This window comes from Carettochelys insculpta, chromosome 19, assembly GCF_033958435.1.
Source record: "Carettochelys insculpta isolate YL-2023 chromosome 19, ASM3395843v1, whole genome shotgun sequence".
Taxonomy (NCBI): Eukaryota; Metazoa; Chordata; order Testudines; family Carettochelyidae; genus Carettochelys; species Carettochelys insculpta.
In genome coordinates, this window is record NC_134155.1 from 22,739,850 (window position 1) to 22,763,594 (window position 23,745).

General features: G+C 53.4%; 1 protein-coding gene across 1 annotated transcript in view; it reads left to right on the forward strand.

The window, feature by feature from the left end:
• The first annotated feature begins 7,833 nt into the window (after positions 1-7,833).
• The window catches only part of SRRM3 (serine/arginine repetitive matrix 3), a 96,952-nt gene continuing 81,040 nt past the window's right edge, over positions 7,834-23,745 (forward strand). The window contains exon 1 of the mRNA XM_075013992.1: positions 7,834-8,057. Within this exon, the coding sequence (XP_074870093.1) occupies positions 7,834-8,057 (224 nt within the window). The remainder of the gene's footprint in view (positions 8,058-23,745) is intronic.

Genomic DNA, 23,745 nt, shown 5'->3' on the forward strand with positions numbered 1-23,745 from the left:
CTGACCCCTAGTGCTGGCCAAGGCCCTGGGTGAGCGTTGGAGCTGAGGGAAGGGCACCTCCGGCTGTGTCTTCTGCTCTCCTGGGCTGTCCGTGGAGGAGGAGGACCTGAGTGAAAGCAGCTAGCAGGCCTGGCCCCACTGGGCCAAGCGGTAATGGGTGGAGCTGTGGTGCAGCCTTGCCAGTGCCTACACGTGAGAGCATCCCAGGGCGGGTGTGTCTCTGGGGTTGAAAATGAGCTGGTGGAGAAGGGATGGGCTGTCAGGCACTTGACATTACAACCTAAGGGGCAGAGGTTCCAGCTGCACCAGGCACTTTCCACAGGGTCCTGGAGGGTCAGATGCAGCTGAGCCATTAAACTTTGGGTCCCCAGGATCAGGGCCCCAGTGCTGGGAAGAAAGGCAACCTCCTCTAATGGTGCTCGCCCTGGGATGGGAAACGAGACCAGCCAACCGCCTGCAGAGTTCGCTAGGGATGTGGGATCAGCCAGGTGCTGTGTGGAGGATCAGGGCCTGCACAGCTTGCCCTCTGCTGGTGGTCCTGCCTGCTGCTGAAGGCCTGGTGTGAGGAGCTGTTCCTTCCTCTGGCCCTGAAGGTATGCAGTAAGCCATGGCTGTGTGCCTGAGAGCGCCCTGGAGGGGACAGGGAGTCAAGCCAGGCAGCGCCTGGAGCTGTCACTCAGTAGCAGGAAGCTGTTGACACTGGAAGAACATGGGCTCACACGTCCTAATCCCTTTCCCAGTACTAGCATGGGGCTGGAGGTGTCTCGCAGAGCTGCCTCTGCATGGGCTCACCAGCAGCTCGGAAATGTCTGTGAACCCAGATCAGGGACTGCAGGGTAAGTGAACTCGGAGTAGGCACTTTCCGGGTGCATGTCTAGTGGTTAGAGACAAGGAACCTTTATTCTAGTCTCGGCTTGGCCACTGCCTCTCTTTGTGACCTTGGGCGAATCAGTTAACCATTTTGTGCCTCGGTTTCCCCATGTGCAAAGTGAGGCCAGTGTCTCTAAGGGCAGCGTGAGACGGAATGACTGAAAGCTTGTGAAGCCAGTACATATTTCTGGGCATTAACTGGCAGGCCACACCAATGTGCTTTCCGCTTGGGCAGCCAGCAACTAGGGACCACGCTGCATTTGCACCGTACGGTGCCTGAGCCTTACAACTTGGGGTGGGGTCTGTAGGGTGTGAAAATATTTCTGAGGAGGTGGCTGGCTCCAAGCCCCAGAAAAGCACCACTGTCCTGCAGGCTAGTGTCTTCTCAGTCGTCCTGAGACTGCCATGGTTGGTGAGCTGTTCCCCTGTGAGCGATTAGCTCATTAATGTAACAGATTTCCCCTGCTGTCGGTGACAGTTTGGAAGCAGACCGGGAGCCGCCTTACAGCTGGGCCATTTTACCTGCCATTAATCTTCATCAGAGCAGCCTTGCCAAGAGTGCCCCAGTCTCCCATAGGGGGGTGACTCTTGCCCATCTTCTTGGCCCAGCCGAGGGCCGCGGCTTCAGGGCTGAGCCTGGGATGGGTGGGGTGAAGAGCAGAGGAGCTGGGGTTGTGCACAAGAGGAGGGTGTGAACCGGGGCCGGGCGTTCAGCCCGTCTGTTCCTCTGCAGTTCATTTCAGCCGTCTTGGAATCAAGGCGTGATCCACGAGTCAGTGCGTAGCTCAGCTGCTGCTCCAGAGGAGCTTGTGTCGTCCATCCAATGCTGTTGCCTGTGGATGTGGGTCTCTGGAGGGTGCTAGTGTGAGTGCCAAGAGGGGAGGAGATGAGCTGCACCCTGAGGTTTGGAGCTGAACGCACGGCTGCTTTGGAGGAGCAGAATCGTGGGGCTGGAAGGGACCTCAGGGTTCCGTGACACGTCACACGACTTCGGGTGTCGATGCCCGTCTCTGCTGGACACCAGCGGGGCAGATTTTTCAGAGCCATGCGGCCAACATGTGGAGCTGCTGGCAAAATCCAGCCATTAATTCTCACCGCGTGTCGCATAAGAACCAATGAATTTTCAGCTACCTGGTGGGCTTCTCCTCTCTGTTTTAACTCTCCAGAGCCAACATCGGCTGCACCACACAGGAGTTAAAGTTTGATGATAAAATGAATTGATAAAGCTTTTCTTGAGACAAGAATCTCGCGTCGGAGAGAAGCTGGAGCAGAAAACGGCTTGTTCCAGCTAGTTGAGTTAGAACAAGCCAGGGTGGTGCTTGCGCACCGAAGGGGATGTGTACTCGGGCCACGTTGCCTGAGCGCCAACCGAAAGAGGAAGGTGGCCTGCCCCGTGATGCCGGTGGAAAGTGGTGTGGGGAAACTGAATTGTCTGCCCCAGAGCTGGGATGTGATGCGTCAGCTTGGCCTTGCCGGGCTACTTTTTGCTGGTCAATGCAGGTCAAGCCCCAAAGGCAAATTGCCCCCACAGCAAAGGACTAACTGAAAAGGCTTCCTGAATATATGGAAGGGGAATAGTCCTGGGCCACATCCTCAGCTGGTGTGATCAGCCCAGCCCCATTGACTGCAGTGGAACTATGCTGCTTCACCTCAGCTGTGGGTCTGGCTCAGTCGTCCTTATGACTCCGCGTGTGCGACAGCCATAGTACAGGGCAGCCCAGCAGAGCAGCGATCAGAGACACCGGGCCCACCGGCAGGGGGAGGGAAGGAGCAGTGGCCCCTGGCAGCCAGGAGAGCCGTGCTCCAGCCTTGAGCCTGGCACTTACCTCCTGTGTGAACTTAGTCAAGTCACTTCTCCCATCTGGGTCTGTGCTTCCCCTCCAGCCCTGGCAGCCAGTGTCTGTGAGCCTGAGGCCCTGGTGCTGCCCCATGGGAAGGAGTGGGGGCAGCTGATTGGTCTCCAGGGCATTTTGTGCACAAAGTGAGAGCTGATTTCTCATGTCCCCCCACCCCCAACATCCCCTGTTCCACCTCCAACAACAACCACCTCCTTGAAAGCTTCGGCACAAGCGGCAACAGACGGCTGCGTTGCCTGGCAACCATCAGTACATGGGATCAAGCGAATGAAAATAGCTCTGGGTGTTGACCCTTTGCAAATAAAGTTGGAACAGTTAAGGAGCCCTGTGGCTGCCACTTACCCCCGTGCCCCTCAGTGGCTCAGAGCCTCACCGCCAGGTGGCAGCGTGCTGGGACCAGGGGGCCTAACCTGGTCTTTCCTCAGCCCAGACCCAGGGGTCTGACCCAGGACCTGCTCCTGGGCTGAGTTACACCCCCAGTCTCCGTTCTGTCAGCTGCCCCACCACTCCTCACCAACGCGCAAGAGCCTTGAAAAGGGGGGGGCAACTCCAGGGAATCCCTCCCCACCATGAAACACACCAGCTGTGCCTACACCCATCCTGCACCCAGGCGCTGATAACATCCATGGGAGCCATTGACTTTAGAGGGCTTCAGACCAGGCCCTGTCTAGATCCATCAGATACGGCCCCATTTCGCAGAGAGTGAAACTGAGGCACAGAAAACAGAGTGGCACCCTGAGCTCCCCCGCTCAGTCCTGCCCTGCAGGGCTACAGAAGTCCCTCTCCGTTAGCCTTCCCACCCGGATGGAGGTGGAGCCACAGGCTGGCTGCCACACCCCATTATCTGAGACACGACATGGCCCCCAGTGCCCCACCTGATGGCTCTCACATGTCAATTAGTGCCCTGATCGCCTTTCTGAGTGGGGTTTATTGTCCACCTTGTCCCCGCTTGTGATCTCCACCTAACTGCGTTTTTTTATTTATGCTCAGAACTGCCAGTTCCCTGCCCTGTCTGTCTGCTTCCTTTGCTGATCCCTTCTCCAGCAAAGATTCGGTGGGGAAGTAGCTTCTTTGCTGCTCAGGGCAGAATGCACCAAAAGCGATGCAGCTAATCTCCCGGGCTGCTGTAACTACAAAGGCCGGAGGACCGTTTGCGACCCAGTTGTCAACCGGTGACCACACAAGTTCCGAGCTTGGGGGCGAACAGACCAAGAGGATCAGCCCCAGTAAGCACAAGCTGTTCTTAACTGGCACACGTGTGGGGCTAACTTGGGTCTGAGCATGACTGCCGAGGAGGAGTGGTCAAGCAGCATGTTCCTTTGGTGGGGAAGGGAGCTGGAAATGAGCACTGGTGTGATGGGGTTCAGGGGTCCCCCTGCACTGCACCCCGTCCGCTGGCAGGAGTGACTCTCACTCAGCAGGTACAACAGAAGGTTTATTAGGCAACAGATGCCCAGTTTCTCACAGAAGCGACAGCATAGCAGCCAGAGACAGTCCTTCCAACCTGTCCTGGGGAGAAGACCCCGAGGGGTGCCCCTCTGGGGTGTAGCTTTCCCCCTCCTCAGGCTGGCTGCCTTCCAGCTCTCCCTTTTCCTAGCCTCTAACTGCTGCCCCCGATTCAAAACCCAGCTCAGCTCCTCCCTGCTCTTTGTTCAGGCAGAGGTGTTACCTGCCAGTTGTAGCCCCAGGGTCATCCTTAGCCACTGGGAGCTGCTGCTTGCCTCAGACATCCAGCCTGACTCACACATGCACTCCCCCCACTCCATCACAACTGGCATCTCGTGCACCTGTGGAGGGGCTCAGGGAATGGGACCAGGCCTGGCTTCCCCCGCTATGCCAGCTGTGAGACGCAGAGCCCCACAGCCTCACTAGGCAAGCCCCCATCACGCTCCGAGCTGGGTAGCTGGATGGTTTTGGCCATTTCCAGCCAGGAGCTGTTGATCATTGACCACACTCACAGTGAGGCAGTCCCAGTCTGCCCAAGGCACCCAAACCTGGAGGTACATTCATTCCCAGCGGAGGCAGTGGCTGGCCAAGGCTGTTTGGAGAAGTTGTGCTCTGGAGCCTTCATGGGGTGGTTTCCCTTGTGCCAGGGGGTGGAAGGAAATGAGGGAGCGCAGGTGCCTGGCCAGTGCCATGTGCTCCTAATTACACAAACGTAGGCCGGGAAGGGACCTCAGGAGGTCACTGAGTGCAGCCCTCTGTCCGAAACAGGACCAACCCCAGCTAAATCATCCCAGCCAGGACCTTGTCAAGCTGGGACTTAAAAACCTCTAGGGATGGAGACTCCACCACCTCTCTAGGTAACACATTCCAGTGCTTCACCTCCCTCCTGGGGAAATAGTTTTTCTTAATATCTGGTGTAGACTTCCCCCCTCCACTGTGACCTGAGACCATCCTGCCATTGTCACCACTGAGCAGCTTGTCTTCACCCTCTTTGGAATCTCCCTTCTGGTCGCTGATGTCTGCTCGCTATCAACACCCCCTGTCCCGCCACACACACACTCTTCTCTTCTGCAGACTAAATAGGCCCAACTCCCTCAGCCTCTCCTCATGAGCCATAATTCAGCCATAGGTCAGCGTGGTGGCTGGGGTCTGGAGAAGAGCCACTTGCCTTAAGGGTCGGAGATGCTCAGTCATGCATCTGATGAAGTGAGTCTGTGCTCACGAGAGCTCATGCTCAAAACTTTTCTGTTAGTCTATAAGGTGCCACAGGACCCTTCGTTCCTGTTGCCTTAAGGGGAGATTCTCCCTGGCCTGTGAAGACCTTGTGGGTTTCCAGGCTGGAGGGGAGTTTATCCCTGATGTCCATGGGGACAGGGTAGACAGCTGAGGGGGTGCTGATGAAACTCCACCTCCCCAACAGCTCCCTCCAGATGCGGCGAAGGGGAGTCAGGCTTGCAGAGCAACTCCCTGGCAGGCGGGCGCCAGTTGTGACTGCCCTCTCAGCGCTGGCCGTGTGTCTGCGCATTGGCAAAGGGGGCCACAAGCCTGGTCTTGTGCTGGACTCTTCTTGGCTTCTGGGTGCTCAGGGTGCAGGAACAAGAGGCACTGATGTCTCTGGCTGGGTGGGCCAGAGGCTCCTTGGAAGTCCGGATGAGCTCCGTCGATTTCCCCACAGCGCATTGTGGCAAAGCTGCAGCAACACACACTGGGCTGACGCACTCTAGGGCCATAGGGGAGCCTCTTTGTCCAGCTTTTTCACAAAGTGCTGGCTGTGGAATGCATGTGGTGAGATACCCAGGCAGGTTTCCTTGTCTTTGTGCTCTAAATGTGGGGCAGATGCAGGCATGAGGGGACACTGGGGGGGTTCTTGCCCTTGTTCTAACCTGTGCAAACTGCACCCCAAGACTTTTACAATGGGCCCCTGCTAATAACAATTAAATCTTGTGTTTAATTTCCTAACCTCCTTTCCAAGAGCCATGCAGTGGCCAGATTTCGCCTGCAGGCGGTTGGGCTGTGGGAGCCTGCCTTGTGTGCCTGCTGATTTGCAATCGGTTCGGAATCACTGTCTCAGCTTGCAGGTGACTGTGCCTTTCCTCCCAGCATGTCCAGCTCTCTCAGCCTTTTATCATTAGCTGAGGGACCCCGCTGGCATTTTCGTGCGGTGAGGATTCAAAGTAGCCACCACAGAACCTCTCAGAGTTGTGCAAAGTGCTCAGTTTGATCTTGTGTTTAATGAAATAATCCGGTTAAACAAGATTACCCAAGGACTGATGGTGCTTTGCTGCAGCCAGGAAATCAAAAGGAATGACTTGGTTAGCAACACCGTGAGAGCTCTTCTCAAGCTGAATGTCTCGGGCAGGGATGGGCTGGGGGATAGAATTGTTTTATGGAAGCTCTGGTAGAAGGCTGAGTCTGGCTTCCCTTGAAGCCCAAAACTCCTTTCACAAGAGGATGGATCAAACTGAGATGCGGGGAAGCGGTTTTGAAGGGGGTCGAATGCTGCCACTACCAGCAGGGATGACTTAGCGGTGTGTCACCGACTCTGAGCACTGAACCTGGAATTAATGGCTTTCAAAGCATAAGCCGCTCCTGGGAGATCTTAATAGCCAGCTCTATGCATGGTCCAGTCTCTGCAGGGAGACAAAGGAGCCAGGCTGTCAGCCTGGCTACAGAGGAGAGCACATGGGTTGCCTGAACCTTCCTCTCCTGTGCATACAGATTTGAACCCCAGTGGGGTCAGCTCAGCTCGCTTTCAGTTTTCCAGGTGCAGGCAACTGTGGTTTTGCGCTGTTTGAAATGCGGCTCTCGTCTGACACCTCCTATTCCACTGACCTGCTCCCTCCTGTGTGTCAGTCAGACCCGCTGGCTTTAGCACTAGCGTATCGTTTCTGATGGCCCCGGGAAGCCAGCCCTCCTGGCGTATCGGCAGCAGATTTGTGTGCGACGTCTGAGTCAGGGAAGGGGTCGGGGGGCTGCATAGTGGTCACCCAGGGCAAAGAGCCAGGATATGGCCTCGCAGGGATACCACTGAGTGCTGGTGATGATGTGTGAGAAGGAACAGAGCCCAGCGGGACTGTCCGAGCCCAGGCGTTTGCTAGCAAACTGATTCAGTTTGAGCTGGAAAACCTGTTGACACAACAAATCCAGAGGCTGTTTCTGGTCTCGTTGCTGAGTAGGGCCTCACTTGGCTTGACACAGTCCTGGCTGGGATGACTTAGTTGGGGTTGAAGCAGGGGGCTGGACTCGATGACCTTCTGAGATCCCTTCCAGCCCTGTGATTCTATGAGTAACACAGTGGACAAAGCCAAGCTGGATCTGGCTACAGCCGGTCCAGGGATGGGGGCACCTTCTCAGGGAGGGCCTTTCACGTGATGCTTTGTGTGCTGGATTGCATGGGGGCGCTTCCCATTGTTTACCGTCCTTTCCATTCCCTCCCCGGATCAGAATCATCTGCTCTCTCTGATGGGACGGCAGGGACCCCGTGTGCCAGGAAGCAGATTAGAACAGCTCAACCCCATTAAGATGTCAGTATCCATTTAGCAGAGTGGCTTAGAGCTCTGCAGGTTTCTCATCCCACCTGGTTGGGAAGAGGTGATGATGATTTACTGGGAATCTGTTTCTATCCCTCGCAGGGACTGTGGGGTCTGTGGCACACGCTGGGATGGCTGTCTACAACAACGGGGCCAAGATGTCTTCCCCCCAAGAGGCTGCCAATGGCTTTGCCCAACCTTGCGCCTCCAGCACCTGGCACAAGCCGGAGGATGAGGCGCGGCTGGTGGAGCCCAGCCTGGTGAAGAAGGCTCACCGGGAGATTTTGGATCACGAGCGAAAGCGGCGGGTGGAACTGAAGTGCATGGAGCTGCAGGAGATGATGGAGGAACAAGGGTAAGTGATGTTCCTGTGGAGGAGGCAGCACTCCTGGCTGTGGCATGGGGAACCCATTTCTCACCTAGCAAAGCCCATGCCATACAGTACCAGCTAGACACTGGGCATGGTCCTAAGAGGCCACCCGCCTCAGGCAACCACCAGCCTCGTACATCACCCTCTCCCCAAAGCAGGCCATTAGCCATCCTCATCTACAGCAGGGCAGTGTCTGGGAATCCTGGTCCCAGCCCCATATTCAAAGTACAGACCATGCTGTATCTCTCCACCGCTTGCCCCACTGCATTCTAGGCCAGGCCTGCTCATGGGAGCAGGTGGTCTTGGCAATAAAGACTTAGCATCAGTCTAGGGCTTTATACCTCCCTGGTGCTTGACAGACACTGGCTAGAAGGTTCAAACAGAGGAGCTTCACAGGAGGCCCTTGTGACTGAATTTAGCTGCCAACGGGTGAGTTTTACAAAAGTGCTGAGGTGAGTTAGAGTAAAGGTCCCATTGACTCCAGTGGGCCTGATGCACCTACATCCTAGAAGCATTTCTGAAATCGGTGGCGAGAAACAGACTTTGGAGACTAAGCTGAGGCCCTCCTGGTTGGAAACACTGAAGATCATTCCACCCATGTTATCTGCCCCAGGAAAAGGCTCAGAGGTACCCAACACCTGGTGTTTTCAGTGGACATTAGGAACCTCACTCCCTTTATATCTGGGCCAAAGTGACTGAGCCCGAGACCACAGGTGGTTGGTGTCAGAGCCCAGGTTAGCCCTCAGGCTCCCCGTGCCAATTCCTGCAGACCACACTGCCTTGCCAGTGGACTGTCTGCTGCTCATTCAGCGGAAGCACTGGGAGGCTGGAGTGGCAGAGAGGCTGGGGTGCAGGGTGCCTCATGGGGCCGCTTCTCTCCCTGATGTGGTGGTTTGCCATGTAAGGCTTGGAAAGCACCAAGGTCCGGCTGCTGCTGCCAAACCAGAGCTACTGACACATCCACGTTGCACCCTCCTGCTCCCGCATTCTGCTTGTGCCCACCTCAGAACACATCGCCTTCTCCTGGGGCCACTGGGATCAGGCCCATGGCCCAGAATCCTGCTGCCAATATGAGTAGCAAGTGGGTCTCTTCTCCATTCCCTTTTACTCCATCCAGGCTGCTGTGCAGGTTTACGCTTGCAGGGAACTGCCCCAAGGCATTCCAGGGCCAAATCCAACCCTGGCTGGGGAATGTGCTTCAGAGTCTGGTCAGAGAGAGGCAGGAAAAAGGAGGGGCGGTGGGAGTATCGTGAGCCCAAAGGTAACATGTCCGTGTTTTTCTGTCCTGCTCAGAAAGTACAAGATGGCTCAGCAGCTGCCTCAGGCTTTTAACGGCCTCTCTCTGATCACAGGGCAACCGTCTGCCTTTTCCACACATGACCCTTCTTCTCCATTGCTGTCATTTTCTTCTGGCCTTTCTTGACAGCTTCCCACCGTAGGCCTTTCTCCAGCTGGGTAGGCAGGCAGGTCGTCATCTGCACTGACAACACCCAGAGCTGTCTGGCACTGCCAGTCTGGGAGATTCACAGATGGAGAGAGACTGTCTCTGTCCTTCCATCTCTCAAGGCGGCCCAGAGAGCCCTGCGGCAAGCCCAGCCCCAGCCAGGTTCACTGGCTGGCAGCACGATGGAGCAGGGTGTATCTTTTAACGGGGTCTAGATGGGACTGGAGAAACCTGGCACAGCTCAGGAATGAATGCAGAGAAAATGCCCAGCAGATTGAGGGTAGGACAGTGTCCCAATTAAAGTAGAGCGTGTGGGGGTATCTAATTGTTAGAGCTCTGGGCAAGTCAGAGGGTTGGTTTGCCTTGGGAAAGGACTTGGATGATCCCATTTCAATCAGGGACATAGGAAACACCAGACTGGATCACACCCAGGGTCCATTTCACCCACAATCTTGTCTCAGACAGTGTCCAGCACCAGATGCCTCAGAGGAGGGTTCAAGAAACCCCACAGAAGTAGAGAATCTGCCTCCATGAAGGTCTCATCCCAGTTAGAGATTGGTCTAAAGCCTCATGCAGCCCCCTTTCAAAAACGTATTAAACACTGCTAAAACTTGGGTTATTCTTGTTATCCATACACGTATCCGAGCCATCTTCCTGTCTTCGTACCATCTTGGCCTTCACTACATCCAGTGACAGGGAATTCCACTGTCTAATTCTGCATGTTTCAGCCTCCATTGTTCCCTCTCTGGGTTATAGTCTCCATACGGGTGGGAGTCCTCGTCTTCCTGGAATGCTGGAAGGTATTTTTGAGCGAGAGGGCTGTAGAAATGCACGTTTGCTAAATTGTTTTTTGGGTGCAGAGGAGAGAGCACCTCTCCGAAAGGCATCGGCTTTCCTGAGAACAGAGGCCAAATGTCTCATGTGCGTAGTTTGCTGATTTTCAAGAGAGGGGCAAATGGCAGCAAGGGGGCTTGGAAAGTGTGACCATGTGGCCGCAGTCACTGCCAAAAGTTGGGCTTCAATCCTTGTGGGCGTGCAGAGCTCCCAGGGCCTTTGGCAAGAGTCAGGTTAGGATTTCAGCACTGCGGGAGCAATATGGGGTTTGCAGCGAAGGAGGATTGAGCGGGTGCTTTGCATGAGTCATTGGCAAGACTGTTAAGAACGGCCACACTGGGTCAGACCGAAGGTCTGTCGAGCCTAGTGTCCTGTCTTCCACCCGTGGCCAATGTCAGATGCTCCAGAGGTTATGAACAGAACAGGGACTCACCAAGGCATTCGTTTCCTGTTGCCCATACCCAGCTTCTGGCAAACACAGGCTTGGGACACCATTCCTGTGAATAGTCATTGAGAGGCCTATCCTCCATCAGTGGTTTGCCTTTGTGCTGGCAAGAAGTTAGACTTGAGTTCAGTTCTCTTCTCACGCACAGGCTGGGTAAGTCACGTTGTCGCCACATACCTCAGTTTCCCTATCTGTACAAAGAGTTTAATAGGCTAGTGGTGTTTTTCAGGGAGCTGTGAGGCTAAATGCAGCAAAGGTTGTGGCATGTGGCTATTGAGTGACTAGTGTATCAGTACCAGAGTTGTGTACACAACGGGGTGGTGTCTTGTATGGGTTTATATTGCAAAGCTTGTCTCTCCCTAGAAAAGTCCTTGAGCCGGCAGCTGGGGGCAACCTCTGCAGGGTTCTGATCTCTCAGCAAAATTCATTTCTAGTTTGGTTTAGGATTTGCACTAGAAACCCAGTTTGAAACCTGATCTGGCCACATCCACAGTGACTGACCACATGTGTTGGACCCTGCAACTGTGTTTAAAATGAGATGTCTGGCTCTTTGCAATGGTTGGCATAGAAGGGAGCTAAGTATAGATTCAATATAAGTGATCTGGCTGTGTCCAACTCCCGAACCCCTGAATCTCTCCATGAGGATTTTCCCCAGAACTCTGCTCCTGCTCAGTGCATCACCCCATCCCCCTGACGTGTCCAGCCTTCGACAGTCCCTAGAAAAATCATGGTGCAGGTCCTCAAGGAATCCACTTTGAAACACTTGGAAGAGAGGAAAGTGATCTGTATAGTCAACATGGATTCACCAAGGGCACGTCACACCTGAGCAACCTGACTGCCTTCTATGATGAGATCACAGGCTCTGTGGATATGGGGAAAGAGGTGTATGTTCTTCATCTTGACTTTAGGAAGACTTCTAATATGGTCTCCCATAGTATTCGTGCCAGCAAGTTAAAGAAGTATGGCCTGGAGGAATGGACTGGAAGGTAGATAGAAAGCTGGCTAGATAGTCAGGCTCAGCAAGCAGTGATCAGTGGCTCAGTGTCTAGTTGGCACCTGGTATCAAGTGGAGGATATCCACAGATGCCATTAAGCTGGAGGGATGGAGAGATATGCTGAAGGGGAGGGATGGAGTCCACAGTGACCTAGACAAATTGGAGAACTGGACCAAAAAAAATCTGATTGGGTTCAACAGGGACAAGTGCAAAGTCCTACACTTGGGATGGAAAAGTCCCAAGCACTTCTAGACGCTGGGGATTACAGTGGATGAGGAGCTGGATATGAGTCAGCACTGTGCCCTTGTAGCCAGGAAGGCTAATGGCATATTCGGGTGCCTTAGTAGGAGCATTGTCAGCAAATATAGGGAAGTGATTATTCCCCTTTATTCAGCACTGGTGAGGCCACATCTGGAGTAAGTGTCCAATTCAGGGCCCCCCAGTACAGAAAGGATTGAGCAGGTTCAGAGGAGGGCAACGAAATTGATGAGGGGGCTGGAGCACATGACCTATGAGGAGAGGCTGAGGGATTTGGGCTTATTTAGTCTGCAGAAGAGAAGAATGAGGGGTAATTTGATAGCAGCCTTCAGCGTCCTGAAGCAGGGTTACAAAGAAAGTGGAGCCAGGCTATTCTCAGTGGTGGCAGATGACAGAATAAGAAGCAATCCTCTCAAGTTGCAGTGCGGGAAATGGCATAATTTGGATATTAGGGAAAAGTATTTCACGTGGAGGGCGGTGGAATACTGGAATGGGTTGCTTGGGGAGGTGGAGGAATCACAGTCCTTATAGGTTTTTAAGGCCTGGCTTGACAAAGCCCTAACTGGAATGATTTAGTAGAGGTTAGTCCTACTTTGAGCAGCAGGTTGGACAACTAGATGATCTCCCAAGGTCTCTTCCAAGCCTAATCTATGATTCTCTGAAATAGCCTGGACCCCTGCACTGCTCCGCAGCCAAGTGTTGCTTTGAAGCCCAGATCCCTCCTGCAGAGCACAGGGCTGGAGAAAGAGGCCACAGAGAAAATAAAGCTGCTGGGAGACATCTGAATGCTCCATGGCTTGGTTTACCATGGAGGCAGGAGCAGGTGTTTCTTTGCTGGCTTTGTTTACCGCACCTCTTGGTGAAAGTTGCTGATAAATTATTGAGTTTTTCAATTATTCCCTGGCCTCCGGGGGGCGGAGGAGCCAGGCACCTGACATGCTCTGAGTGCTGGACAAGACTGGATTTCCTGCTCGGCCAAGGCAAACAAACAGTGGGTGAGATTCAGGCCTCTTGGCTCTACTGCCCTCCCCATGCCTTACTTGCATTGTCTTGGCTCTGCAGCATGCAGGCTGTAACAAGCAGAGTGTGAAAACCTATGGAGGGCAGGCTTGTGTCAGAGCCTGCGGCTGGGTTTCCAGTTGGTTTTCCATGGAATGATGTGGGGACAGCCTAGGAAAATGCAATGACTGGTCTGGTCTGGTCTGGTCTAGTGTGTGGAGAGGGGTCTACCATGGTCACCGTTAGAGTCCCTTCCTGTTGGGCAGCCAGCTAGTACCTGCCACATGTTTACTTACAGAATCATAGAATCATAGAATTCTAGGGCTGGAAGGGACCTCAGGAGGTCATCAACTCCAGCCCCCTGCCTAAAGCAGGATCAACCCCCACTAAATCATCCCAGCCAGGACTTTGTTAAGCTGGGACTTAAAAACCTCTAGGGATGGAGATTCCACCACCTTTCTTGGTAACACATTCCAGTGCTTCACCTCCCTCCTGGGGAAATAGTTTTTCCTAATATCCAACCTACACCTCTTGCTCTCTAACTTCAGACTATTGCTCCTTGTTCTGTCATTTGTCACCATTGAGAACAGTTTCTGTCCATCCTCTTTAGAGCCCCCTTCAGAAATTTGAAGACTATCAAATCACCCCTGAGTCATCTCTTGTCCAAACTAAATAAGCCCAAATCTCACAGCTTCTCCTCATAGGTCATGTGCTCCAGGCTCCTAATCATTTTCGTTACCCTCTGCTGGACCCTCTCCAATGCATCCACATCTTTTCTCTACTGGGGGCCCAGAACTGGACACAATACTCCAGATGAGGCCTCACCAGAGCCAAATGAAGGGGAATAATCACTTCTCTAGATCTGCTGGAAATGCTTCTCCTAATGCACCCCAATATGCCATTAGCCTTCTTGGCTACAAGGGCACACTGATGACTCATACCCAGCCTCTCATCCACTGTAATCCCCGGGTCCTTTTCTGCTGCAAGGTTGGTCCCCAGCCTCTAACAGCACTTGGGATTCTTCCATCCCAAGTGCAGGTCTCTGCACTTGTCCTTGTTGAACCTCATCAAATTTCTTTTGGCCCAATCCTCCAATTTGTCTAGGTCACTCTGGACCCTATCCCTACTCTCCATTGTATCTACCTGACCCCCTACCTTAGTGTCACCTGCAAATTTGCTGAGGGTGCAATCCATCCCCTCCTCTAGGTCATGAATAAGATGTTGGACAGTACTGGCCATAGAACCGATCCTTGGGGCACTCCACTTGAAACCAACTGCCAACCAGACACTGGGACATTGACCACTGCCTGTTGGTCCCATCTGTCAAGCCAGTTTCTTATCCATCTTACAGTACATGTATCCAATCCATACTTCCTTAACCTATGGGCAAGAATATTGTGGGAGATTATATCAAAAGCTTTGCTAAAGTCAAGGTATATCTCATGCGTTGACTTCCCTATGTCCACAGAGCCTGTTACTTCGTCATAGAATCTAATCAGATTGGTCAGGCAGGACTTGCCCTTGGTGAATCCATGTTGACTACTCTTGATCACTTCCCCGTCTTCCAAATGCTCCAAAATGGATTCCTTGAGGATTTTCTCCATCATTTTTCCAGGGACTGAAGTGAGGCTTTCCTTCTTTAAAGATGCGCAGCACATTTGTATTTTTCCAATCATATGGGACATCTCCCGATCTCCACGAGTTTTTTTCAAAGGTTATAGCCAAAGGCTCTGCAATGATATCTGCCAATTCTCTCAGTGCCCTTGGATGCATTAAATCTGGACCCATGGATTTGCGTGCGTCTAGCTTTTCTAAATAGCTCTTCACCCATTCTTTCCCCACCAAAGGCTGCCCACCTCCTTCCCATACTGCATTGCCTAGTGCCGTCGTTGGGTAGCTGACCTTATCTGTGAAGACTGAGGCAAAAAAAGCGTTGAGTACTTCAGCCTTTCCCACATCATCTGTCACCAGGTAACCTCCCTCATCCAGTAATGGCCCCACATCCTCCCTGATAACCCTCTTATTGTTAACATGCCTGTAGAAGCCCTTATTGTTGCCCTTCACTTTTCTCGCTAGCTGTAGTTCCGATTGTGCTTTTGCTTTCCTGATTACCCTCCGGCATTCTCCAGCCATGTATTCATACTCCTCCTTACTCATCCATCCAAGTTTCCACTTCTTATAGGCATCCTTTTTGAGTTTAAGCTCACCAAGGATTTCCCTTGTAAACCAAGCTGATTGCCTACTGTATTTGCTTTTTTTACTGCACATGGGGATGGTTTGTTCCTGTGCCTTCCATAAGACCTCTTTAAAATACTGCCAGTTCTCCTGAACTCCTTTCCCCTTCATATTAGCTTCCCAGGGGATCCTGCCCATCAGGTCTCCCAGGGAGTCGAAGTCTGCTCTTCTGAAATCAAGAGTCTGTATTTTACTGCTCACGTTTCTTCCTTTTGTCAGAATCCTGAAATCCACCATCTCATGATCATTCCAGCCCAGATTGCCACCACTTCTATTTCTCCTACTAGTTTTTCACTGTTTGTGAGCAGCAGGTCAAGCTGTGCATGGCCCCTGGCTGGTTCCTTCAGCACTTGTACCAGGAAGTTATCCCCAACATTCTCCAAAAACTTCTTGAATTATCTGTGTGCTGCTGTATTGGTCTCCTAACAAATGGGTGATTAAAGTTTCCCTGAGAACCAAAGCCTATGATTTGGAAACTTCTTTTAGTTGTCTGAAGAAATTCTCGTCTACCTCATTTACCTGATCTGGCGGGCTGTAGCAGACACCAAACACTACATCGCCTCTGTTGCTTCCGCTTCTAAGCTCAACCCAAAGACACTGAGCTGTCTCTTCTCCCTCCATAAACTGAAGCTCTGAGCAATCATACTGCTCTCTTACATACATCCCAACTCCCCCTCCTTTTCTCCCCACCTGTCCTTCCTGAACAGTTCATACCCTTCCATTACAGTGCTTCAGTTACGTGAGTCATCCCACCAAGTCTCCATTATTCCAATCACCTCATACTTCTTTGACTCATCGTGGAAGTCACTTGAGCCCAGGCTGGTGCTAGGGATGGGAAGAACCCAGCAACCCTTTGGGCCTTGAGTCCCATCCCTTTAGGTTAACAAAGGAGCTGGACTTCACTTAACTGCCCCTTGCACAGGGTGGGGCTTTGCTGGAGCCTTACAGCTGCTCCACATACAAAAGTCAGAGCCTGCTACTGCAACAAGCTCATGGGGCGTTAGCTCAGGGGAGGCGCTCTGGCTTTCTTAGCGTGGGCAGTGCATGGTTCAAACCCTGCAGCTGCCTCATTTAACGTCTTTCTGAAATGCAACTTGCTGGGTGGCTGTTTTTCAAAGTGGGTCAGTTAGAACTGTGCCCCTCTCACTAATGGATGAGTCTGCTCCTTGGGCCAGAGTGGGATCAATGGCTGGCAGTAGCAGCTCTCTGTGTGGGGTGTGGACGTCGTGGCTGCTGTAGTGACGGGGCTGAAAAGGACTCTCGGCCGAGTGTTGGAGAGCAGGGAGGGATGGTGTCTGGGATGCAGGCCCCATGCTCGGGGGTCTGGTCAGATCTGAAGGAGGGACACGTGTCCAGCCAGAGATGGCAGGAGTCTTGCCAGGTGAGTGGATTGTGTGAAATTTCTGCCCTCTGCAGCCAAAAGCAGGCAGCAGCCGTGCATGGGGGTTCGTGTGGTCAACCCAAGCACCATCTCAGACCTGAACTGTGGGCCAAATACAGAGCCCACTCCCCCCACCCCCGACTTCCCCCACGGAGGGTTTGTTCCCTCCCGCTCTCTCCCCTGGGACGGGATCTGTACCCTGGTCACAGACTCTGCATGCAGTCACCAGGCAGCACAAGCTGTAGCAGGCAGAGCTGCACGGTCCAGCTGTCCACTAGAGACTTCCAGTCAGCTCCCCATGCTTCTCTACTGGGACAGCTCCTGCATATGCCTAGTGATCCAGTGAGACCCTCCACCCACCATGGTCAGAATGACACAAACTGGCTCCCCAGCCCACTCATCTCCCCAGAGAGATCCTTGCTAATTGCCTCCACTGTGGCCTCCGAGCCTGCCAGCCCGGCACACCCAGCGCACGTCCATTGTTGCATGGCATTGACCTGCTTGGTGTGTGCACCATGGTCCCTGCTCCCTGTGGAGCATTGCTGCCCTGGGTTGGTGGGGGCTGGGGATGGGCCAGCAAAGAGGTGGACATGGGAGAGGCGGGTTGGCTACGTCTCAATGCACTGACCTAGACCTGGGCTGGACAATGTCACAGGATATGCTCACAGCTGCTCAGCACCTGTGGAGGGAAATTTCCCAGCCCAAATCCACTGTGTGGGCACCTGGATCTCACGGCAGATGTGTTCATTTTCATTTAAATAGGTTTGTCTTGATCTTTAATTTTGCTCTGCATAGAAACAGATTTCAGAAGACAAGATCTGTGACCTGTAGCCTGAGTTGAGCCCAGAAAGGCCACTGTGATCAGCTTACTTCCAGAAAGTCTAAGAACATGTGTCTCTGGCTGGATTAGCAGAGCAGAAAGTGGAGGTGGGAATGCCAGTGGTGAAACTTTGACTTTGTTTTCACGGTGCTGATCAGTAAGTGTTTCGTCAGCTGGCTGTTGCAGGAGGTCGTATGTGGTTTTCCCTTTAGAAGAACTGGCTTCTACTTCTGGGTCTGCCACTAGCCCATTGGGTAACTTTGGGCAGTTCATACCCCCATCCCATGCCTCAGTTTCCTCTTCTGTGAAGCAGGGATAATGCCACCACGGTCCTTTGTGAAGCACTGTGAAATCTCATAATGGAAAGTGTCATGAGTAACAAGCTGTGCCAGGGATTTTCATTCCTTATTTTAGCGGGGTTATATTTGGGGGTTGTTATTAAGTCTTCGGATCTAAAACTGAACAGAGAGCCACCTCTTTAGCACTTTTATGCGGATTGATCATTTTGGTACTAATTGGATGATTCAATTCCAGTCCAATACTGAGACTAATTTGTTTGGTTTTGCTTTGATTGTTGGCGTTCGGCATTGTTCATAGAAGCTCAGCCTGGAATGATGTTTTCTAGATATTTTTAAGTTGTCTAAGAGTTTTAACAACGTTTACAATAAACAACGATCCCTGGATCACCTTTTCCCCAGTAAATAACCGGGTCCAAAGCCTTTGATGTCTTGGGGATAGTTACCAGTCGGTCAACCTAAAACCTTGACCAGCTTCCTCTTAAAGAATCTGCGGGTTTGTCTACAATGCAGTCTGAGGTGTGAATGGTGCTTATGGAGACAGACCCAAACTAGTCTGGGTCCAGCTAGCACCAGTAACAAGAGCAGTGAAGTCACAGCTATACTAGCTTTGCAAGTCACACCTTTGCTGCAGCTGTTGCTGCTGTTGGAGATTATACTATATTATGGCCCCTTTCCGTCTGGCGAGACAGTGCCAGATCAAAACTAGACTGTCTCCACACACCACATCATCTCTCTGATTGCAGTGCAGAAAGCTGAAACCCACTACAGGGACCCTGCTGGATTTTGAATGAAAAGTCACGCTATGATTGGCACAGCTGTATCATCAACTGCGCCTGGGTGGCATAAGGATAGACAGCAATATCAAACCCTGAGACAGAACCTCCATGTCTGCTGGGGCCTGGGCTTTGAATCGGGGAACTGTCACAGCACAAGCAGGCCTGAAGAAAGTAGGGCCCTTGTTAGCTTGCAGTGAGCACCCTGGTGATTTTCTGCATGACAGAGACCGGCTGAGAACCAGCTTTGGAGTTTTTTTTCAATTGCATTATTGATCATCTGAATTTTCACTTTGAATTACAAGGGAGGGCGAGTTCTGCAGTGTGTCTGGCAGAGGCACCCGGATCTAAATGGCAGCACGTTGCCACCTCTCTGTGCAAGAGGCTTCTAGGCTCAAAACTGACAAGCGTGTCCTGAGGTTTAAAGGTATTTCACGCACTTTGTACATCAGCCTCTGCCAGCGAGTGCATTTCAGAAAGCTTCGGGTTACAGTGGAAGTCAGGGGTAGGAAGCCTTTGGTTCTTCTGGGCCTTGGAAATCCTGCCTCTGTGCCTCTTCTGGCCACGTAATTTAAGAGGACCCATGCAAACCGAGAATTAGGACCCCACTGTGCAGTCTGGAATTTGCAGCCTTGCCTATTTGTGCATTAGCACTGCAGGCTTTGGCTTGCCTTCCTTAGCCTGCAGTGTGCTGGAATGCCTATCCTGGCCTGGCTGTGCCGCTCCATTTAGTGCATGCACCAGCAGCCAGGAGAAACCAGGTCAGACGATTTGCAGAAGTCACTTTAAATAAGGGAGGAGGGAAGTGGAGCGAGAGAGGAGATTATCTGCACCGCTGGCTGCGGGCTGCTCTTGCACCACACCGATACGGCTGCCGGCACAGGCGTCCTGAGAGCTGACCTGAAGCAGTCCAGCCTGGGCTGCAGGGCTGGGGGGGTTCTAACAAGCTGGGCCTGTCTGCCCTGATGAAGTTCCAGGAGCTGTCAGCTCTTCAGCCCTCTCCTGCCTCTCCCAGATGGGCACTTCTGAAAGTTGGGTCCTGCTGTTCTACGGCACAGTGGCACAGACTGTAGCGAGGGGGAGACCTGCTGAGTAAGCGGCTGTCTTCCCCTGTGAAGTGCTTGAACTTGTAGGCGAGTGCTCTGTGAAAGGGAAGTGTATTCTGTTAAACCAGTTCTACTCTCCAAAAAGTCTCTAAGGCAGGGAGAGTATTTTATGTTCCTTTGCTGTGCAGTGCCTAGGGGGCCCTGCTCCCTGAGCTGGGTTCCTAGGGGCAGCGTTCTCTAGTGGATAGAGCGTCAGAGTGGAACTTGAGAAACACGGGTTCTAGTCTCAGCTCTGCCAACTGGCCTGCTCACTGACCTTAAACAGAGCATGTCTGACCTCTCGTGCCTCAGTTTCCCCCCATGGTTTGAAAGCCACAGATGAAAACTGCTATATGAGAGGTAGGCATTATTATTATTGGGCATGCACACAAAGGAATACGAAACATAATCTCTCTCTGCCAATCTTAGGTGTTTCACTAGTACTCATAGGTACAGGACTAGATTCACATATCTCAGCATCTACACAGCCAGGTTTCTAGCACAGCTCAGCTCCCATTTAGGCATCAGAATAAGGGCCAGATTTTAAACAATGCTCAGCAGAGGAGAAGCGAGCCCACAGAAAGCACAGTAAGGACCTGCCAGACACCCATTACACATGCAACAGATGCAGCAAGGACTGTCACTCTCGTGTGGGCCTTCACAGTCACAGTTGACGCTGCAAATGATGATTCCAAATGGAACTACAAAGGGCGCGATCCATAGTCTACGTAGACTGAAGGATGCCTACTACAGCACACGGGATACACCCAAGGCCTGGGGATCCAGATCCTCGATCAGTGGAAGTTAGGCATCTAAGTACCTTTGATCTGGGCTTGAGAACTTTGGAAACTCAGGTCTAAAGCATGTGTAAATAAGGCACGTTCCCCTCTACAGCTCTTTTCTGCATTTTCTGGCTTTGTTTTTACCCCGCGGCCTTCCTGTGGCAGGGATGGTTTGTATTGTTGGAAGGGAAACAAGGAATTTGCCGCCTCGGTGGAAAGGATCCACTTGAGAAGCACAAAGCATGCTGTGAAAAGTGATGTCGCTGGCCATTAAATGGCCAGCAAAGCAGACTGTACATGTTAGCAGGAGGCACAGACTGCATTCAAGGGGCCAATTGAGCATCTGAGTTCTCGCTTCACTTTTTATGTTACCAGGCAATTTGGTCACAGAAGACCCGTTGCCAAGCGGGCGCAATTTGCTCTTAGGATGCAGTTGTGACCTGCTCACTCCAGCTCTGTGCGCAGGTAGGTGTAAGGTCCTGCATTATTTGTGCTGCATGGAACCTATACACACTGCGGCCCCTCTGTGCTGGCTGCCGCACAGGCGGAGGGAGACGGGGCTTAGAACAGGAGTCCACGAGAAGGTGGGAGGAAAGGCATTTACCGCATCACCCCCGGTTTCCAAACTGGAGATTGAGGCAAGGAGCAAACGGGTCCAGGAGCGAGAACAAGGACCCAGTCCTGCTGAGTGTTAGGCTCCTGCCTTCTCCATAAGGCTCCAGCCAAAGGCCTGCAGACCCAGCTCCTAAAATTCCATGCCAGCTGCCCTGCAAGAAGACGCGCAGGGTGGAAGCCTTGAGGTAGCTGTGTCCATCCCCCACCCAGCAGCGTGCTCCCGCTGCGCCACCGCCTGCTTAGAGCTTCCTGAGCAACGCCGGAGTTGCCACATTTGCGTTCCCTGTTGGCTACCGCTGGATTATTTCTGACACCAGCTGCACACGGGGCAGGTGCCTGGCCCAGGGGGTCTCACTGTCTGTAATATACAGAGCCTTACAGCGCCCTGGGAGGCAGAGCAGGCCCTTATGCCCCCTTGGGAGATGGGGAGCCGAGGCTGAGTGACTTGGCCAAGCTCTCGAGGGACTTGACCCCAGGCCTGTGAGCTAGCCACTGGGCCAGCCTTTCTCCTTACTGTGCTACGACTTTCCTCGCACCTCTCCCAGCCTCTGGATGTGAGGCCAGGCCATGCCCCCGGTGGGCAGCAGTGCAGCCCCACTCTCCAGCTAGCACCTGGTGCGCTTCGTTGACCCCTGACCCCAGCGGGGTGCGGGGGAGTCCCCTTGTCTTGGGGAAGGCAGGTAGGAATCCAGGAGTGACAGGGTGGGGCGCACACAGGACTTTCTGCGCTGGCTCAGCTCGTGGCTCCAGGCTGCCTGGGGCTGATGCTGCCGACTGTGTGGGCGCTGCCAGTGCTCAGCAGCATGGGAGCTGGAGAGTGGGAGATGTGGTATTCGTTTCCTGCCCCGAGGCCTGGCCAGCACAGGCCCCTCTTTTGCCTTGCCCAGCCCCAAATGCTGCCAGTGACCATTCAATTAGCAGGCCCCTGTAAACCCTTCTTGCAAAACAAGCTCCCCTTTGAGGCTGCCCAGGGCAGCCGGTTCTCGAGAGCAGCCCAGGAGGGAGGCAGGCTGGGAGGGCCTTTCAGAGGGAGCTGGGACCTGCAGGGTGCACCAGTGTCAGAGCTGAATCCCAAACACTCTCAAAGGGGCTGGCCTGCGCCAGGGCAGCCTGCTAACCCCGGCACTGGCCTGTCTGGCTCTGCCGCTGCAAGCTGACAGCTTGTCTTTTACAGCCCTGCCGCTTCCCTGCCCATCTACCCCTTGTTCCTGTATCCCAGGTCAAAGCCGAGAGGAGGGACTGGTCAGCTTGCAGGAGGCCCTCCATTGTTTTCCCTGCCCACATCAAAGCCCCTCCAGCTCTTCTCCGACGCGAGGCAAATTGCCCAAGTCCCAGCAACTTCTCCTCATCCCAGGCTCCTCCAAGCTGCTCTTCCATGGGCTCTGCTGGGAGTCAGAGACCAGCTCTGCTGCTGTGCTGGGCCGCGCTCCCCTCCTCCCCCGCCCGCAGGACCTGCAGAGGGGAGGAGCGAGCTGGGAGCAGAGGCTACCTCTGTAGGGTGCACTGGGTGACTGATCCAATCCTGGGGCCCCATTTTTCTAAGGACACTGAAAAACTGGATGGGGGCTGGACCCAATGCAGAGCCAAAGCCAGAGCTCCACAAATATTCCCGGGCCGGGACAAACAGCCTCGCAGCTAGTGAAGTAAAGCACTGGAAAGGGAGCTCAGGAGCTGACTTGTCCCAGGGCCTCAGTACCTCTGTGGGGAGAAATGGTGGCTGCAGGGGGGAAAGGCAGAGCCAGTGTGAACAGAGAGCAGCTGAATCATCTCGTGGCCTCCTGCAGGGACTCCTGTGTGACTCCCGAGTGGGGCTGCTGGTGCGCGGGGACCGGGGTGCCAGCATTGCTGTGGTCCCGGCTCAGACTCAGGCCCCCTCTTCCCGCTGTTTCCTTGGGGATACCACCCACTTGGCTGGCCCGAGGCTGCAGCCGGGACTGACCGTAATGCAGGCTAGTTCTCAGAGGTGCTGAGCACCCACAGCTCCCCCAGCACCTGCTGGTGTCATGAGGTGCTCCAGGCCCCTCTCCAGCAGGCCTGCAAATAGGAACTGGTTCTCTGTGGGGCTTGGTGTGCTTAGGGCTGTGCTGCATGCAGTGCTGGGGTGGCGGAGGGGAGTGTAGGCTGGAGGTAACAGGCAGCTCAGGCCGGGCTGAACCATTGGGCCATTTCCTATTTGTGGGCCCTGAGTCTTTCCTGGGAGGCTGAGGTGGAACTAGAACTCCCAGAACAAGGCACTGGAGATCACCCAGCTTGGGGTCAGAGCTAGGTGGAGCTGCTGAGTTTCATGGAGTTTCTACCGGTACTCTTAAATCAGCAATCTGGATGGCTGGGAGGGTGCTGAGTGTGTTGGGGATGAAAACTGAGCTAGATTGGATGTCAGGAGGGGGATGGATGGATAGAGGGGATATGGGGGATGGACGGATGATGGGTTTATATGGGGATGGATGGATGGATGATGGGTGTAGATGGGGATGGATGGATGGATGGATGGAAGATCAGATGGATGGTTGGATGGATGGATGATGGGTGTGTATAGAGATGGATGGAAGAACAGATAGGTGGATGGGTAGAAGAATGGATGGATGGCTGATGGGTGTGTATGGGGATGGATGGATGGAAGCACAGATGGAAGGATGGATGGTTGGATGATGGGTGAGTATCGAGATGGATGGATGGTTGGATGATGGGTGGGTATGGGTGTGGATGGA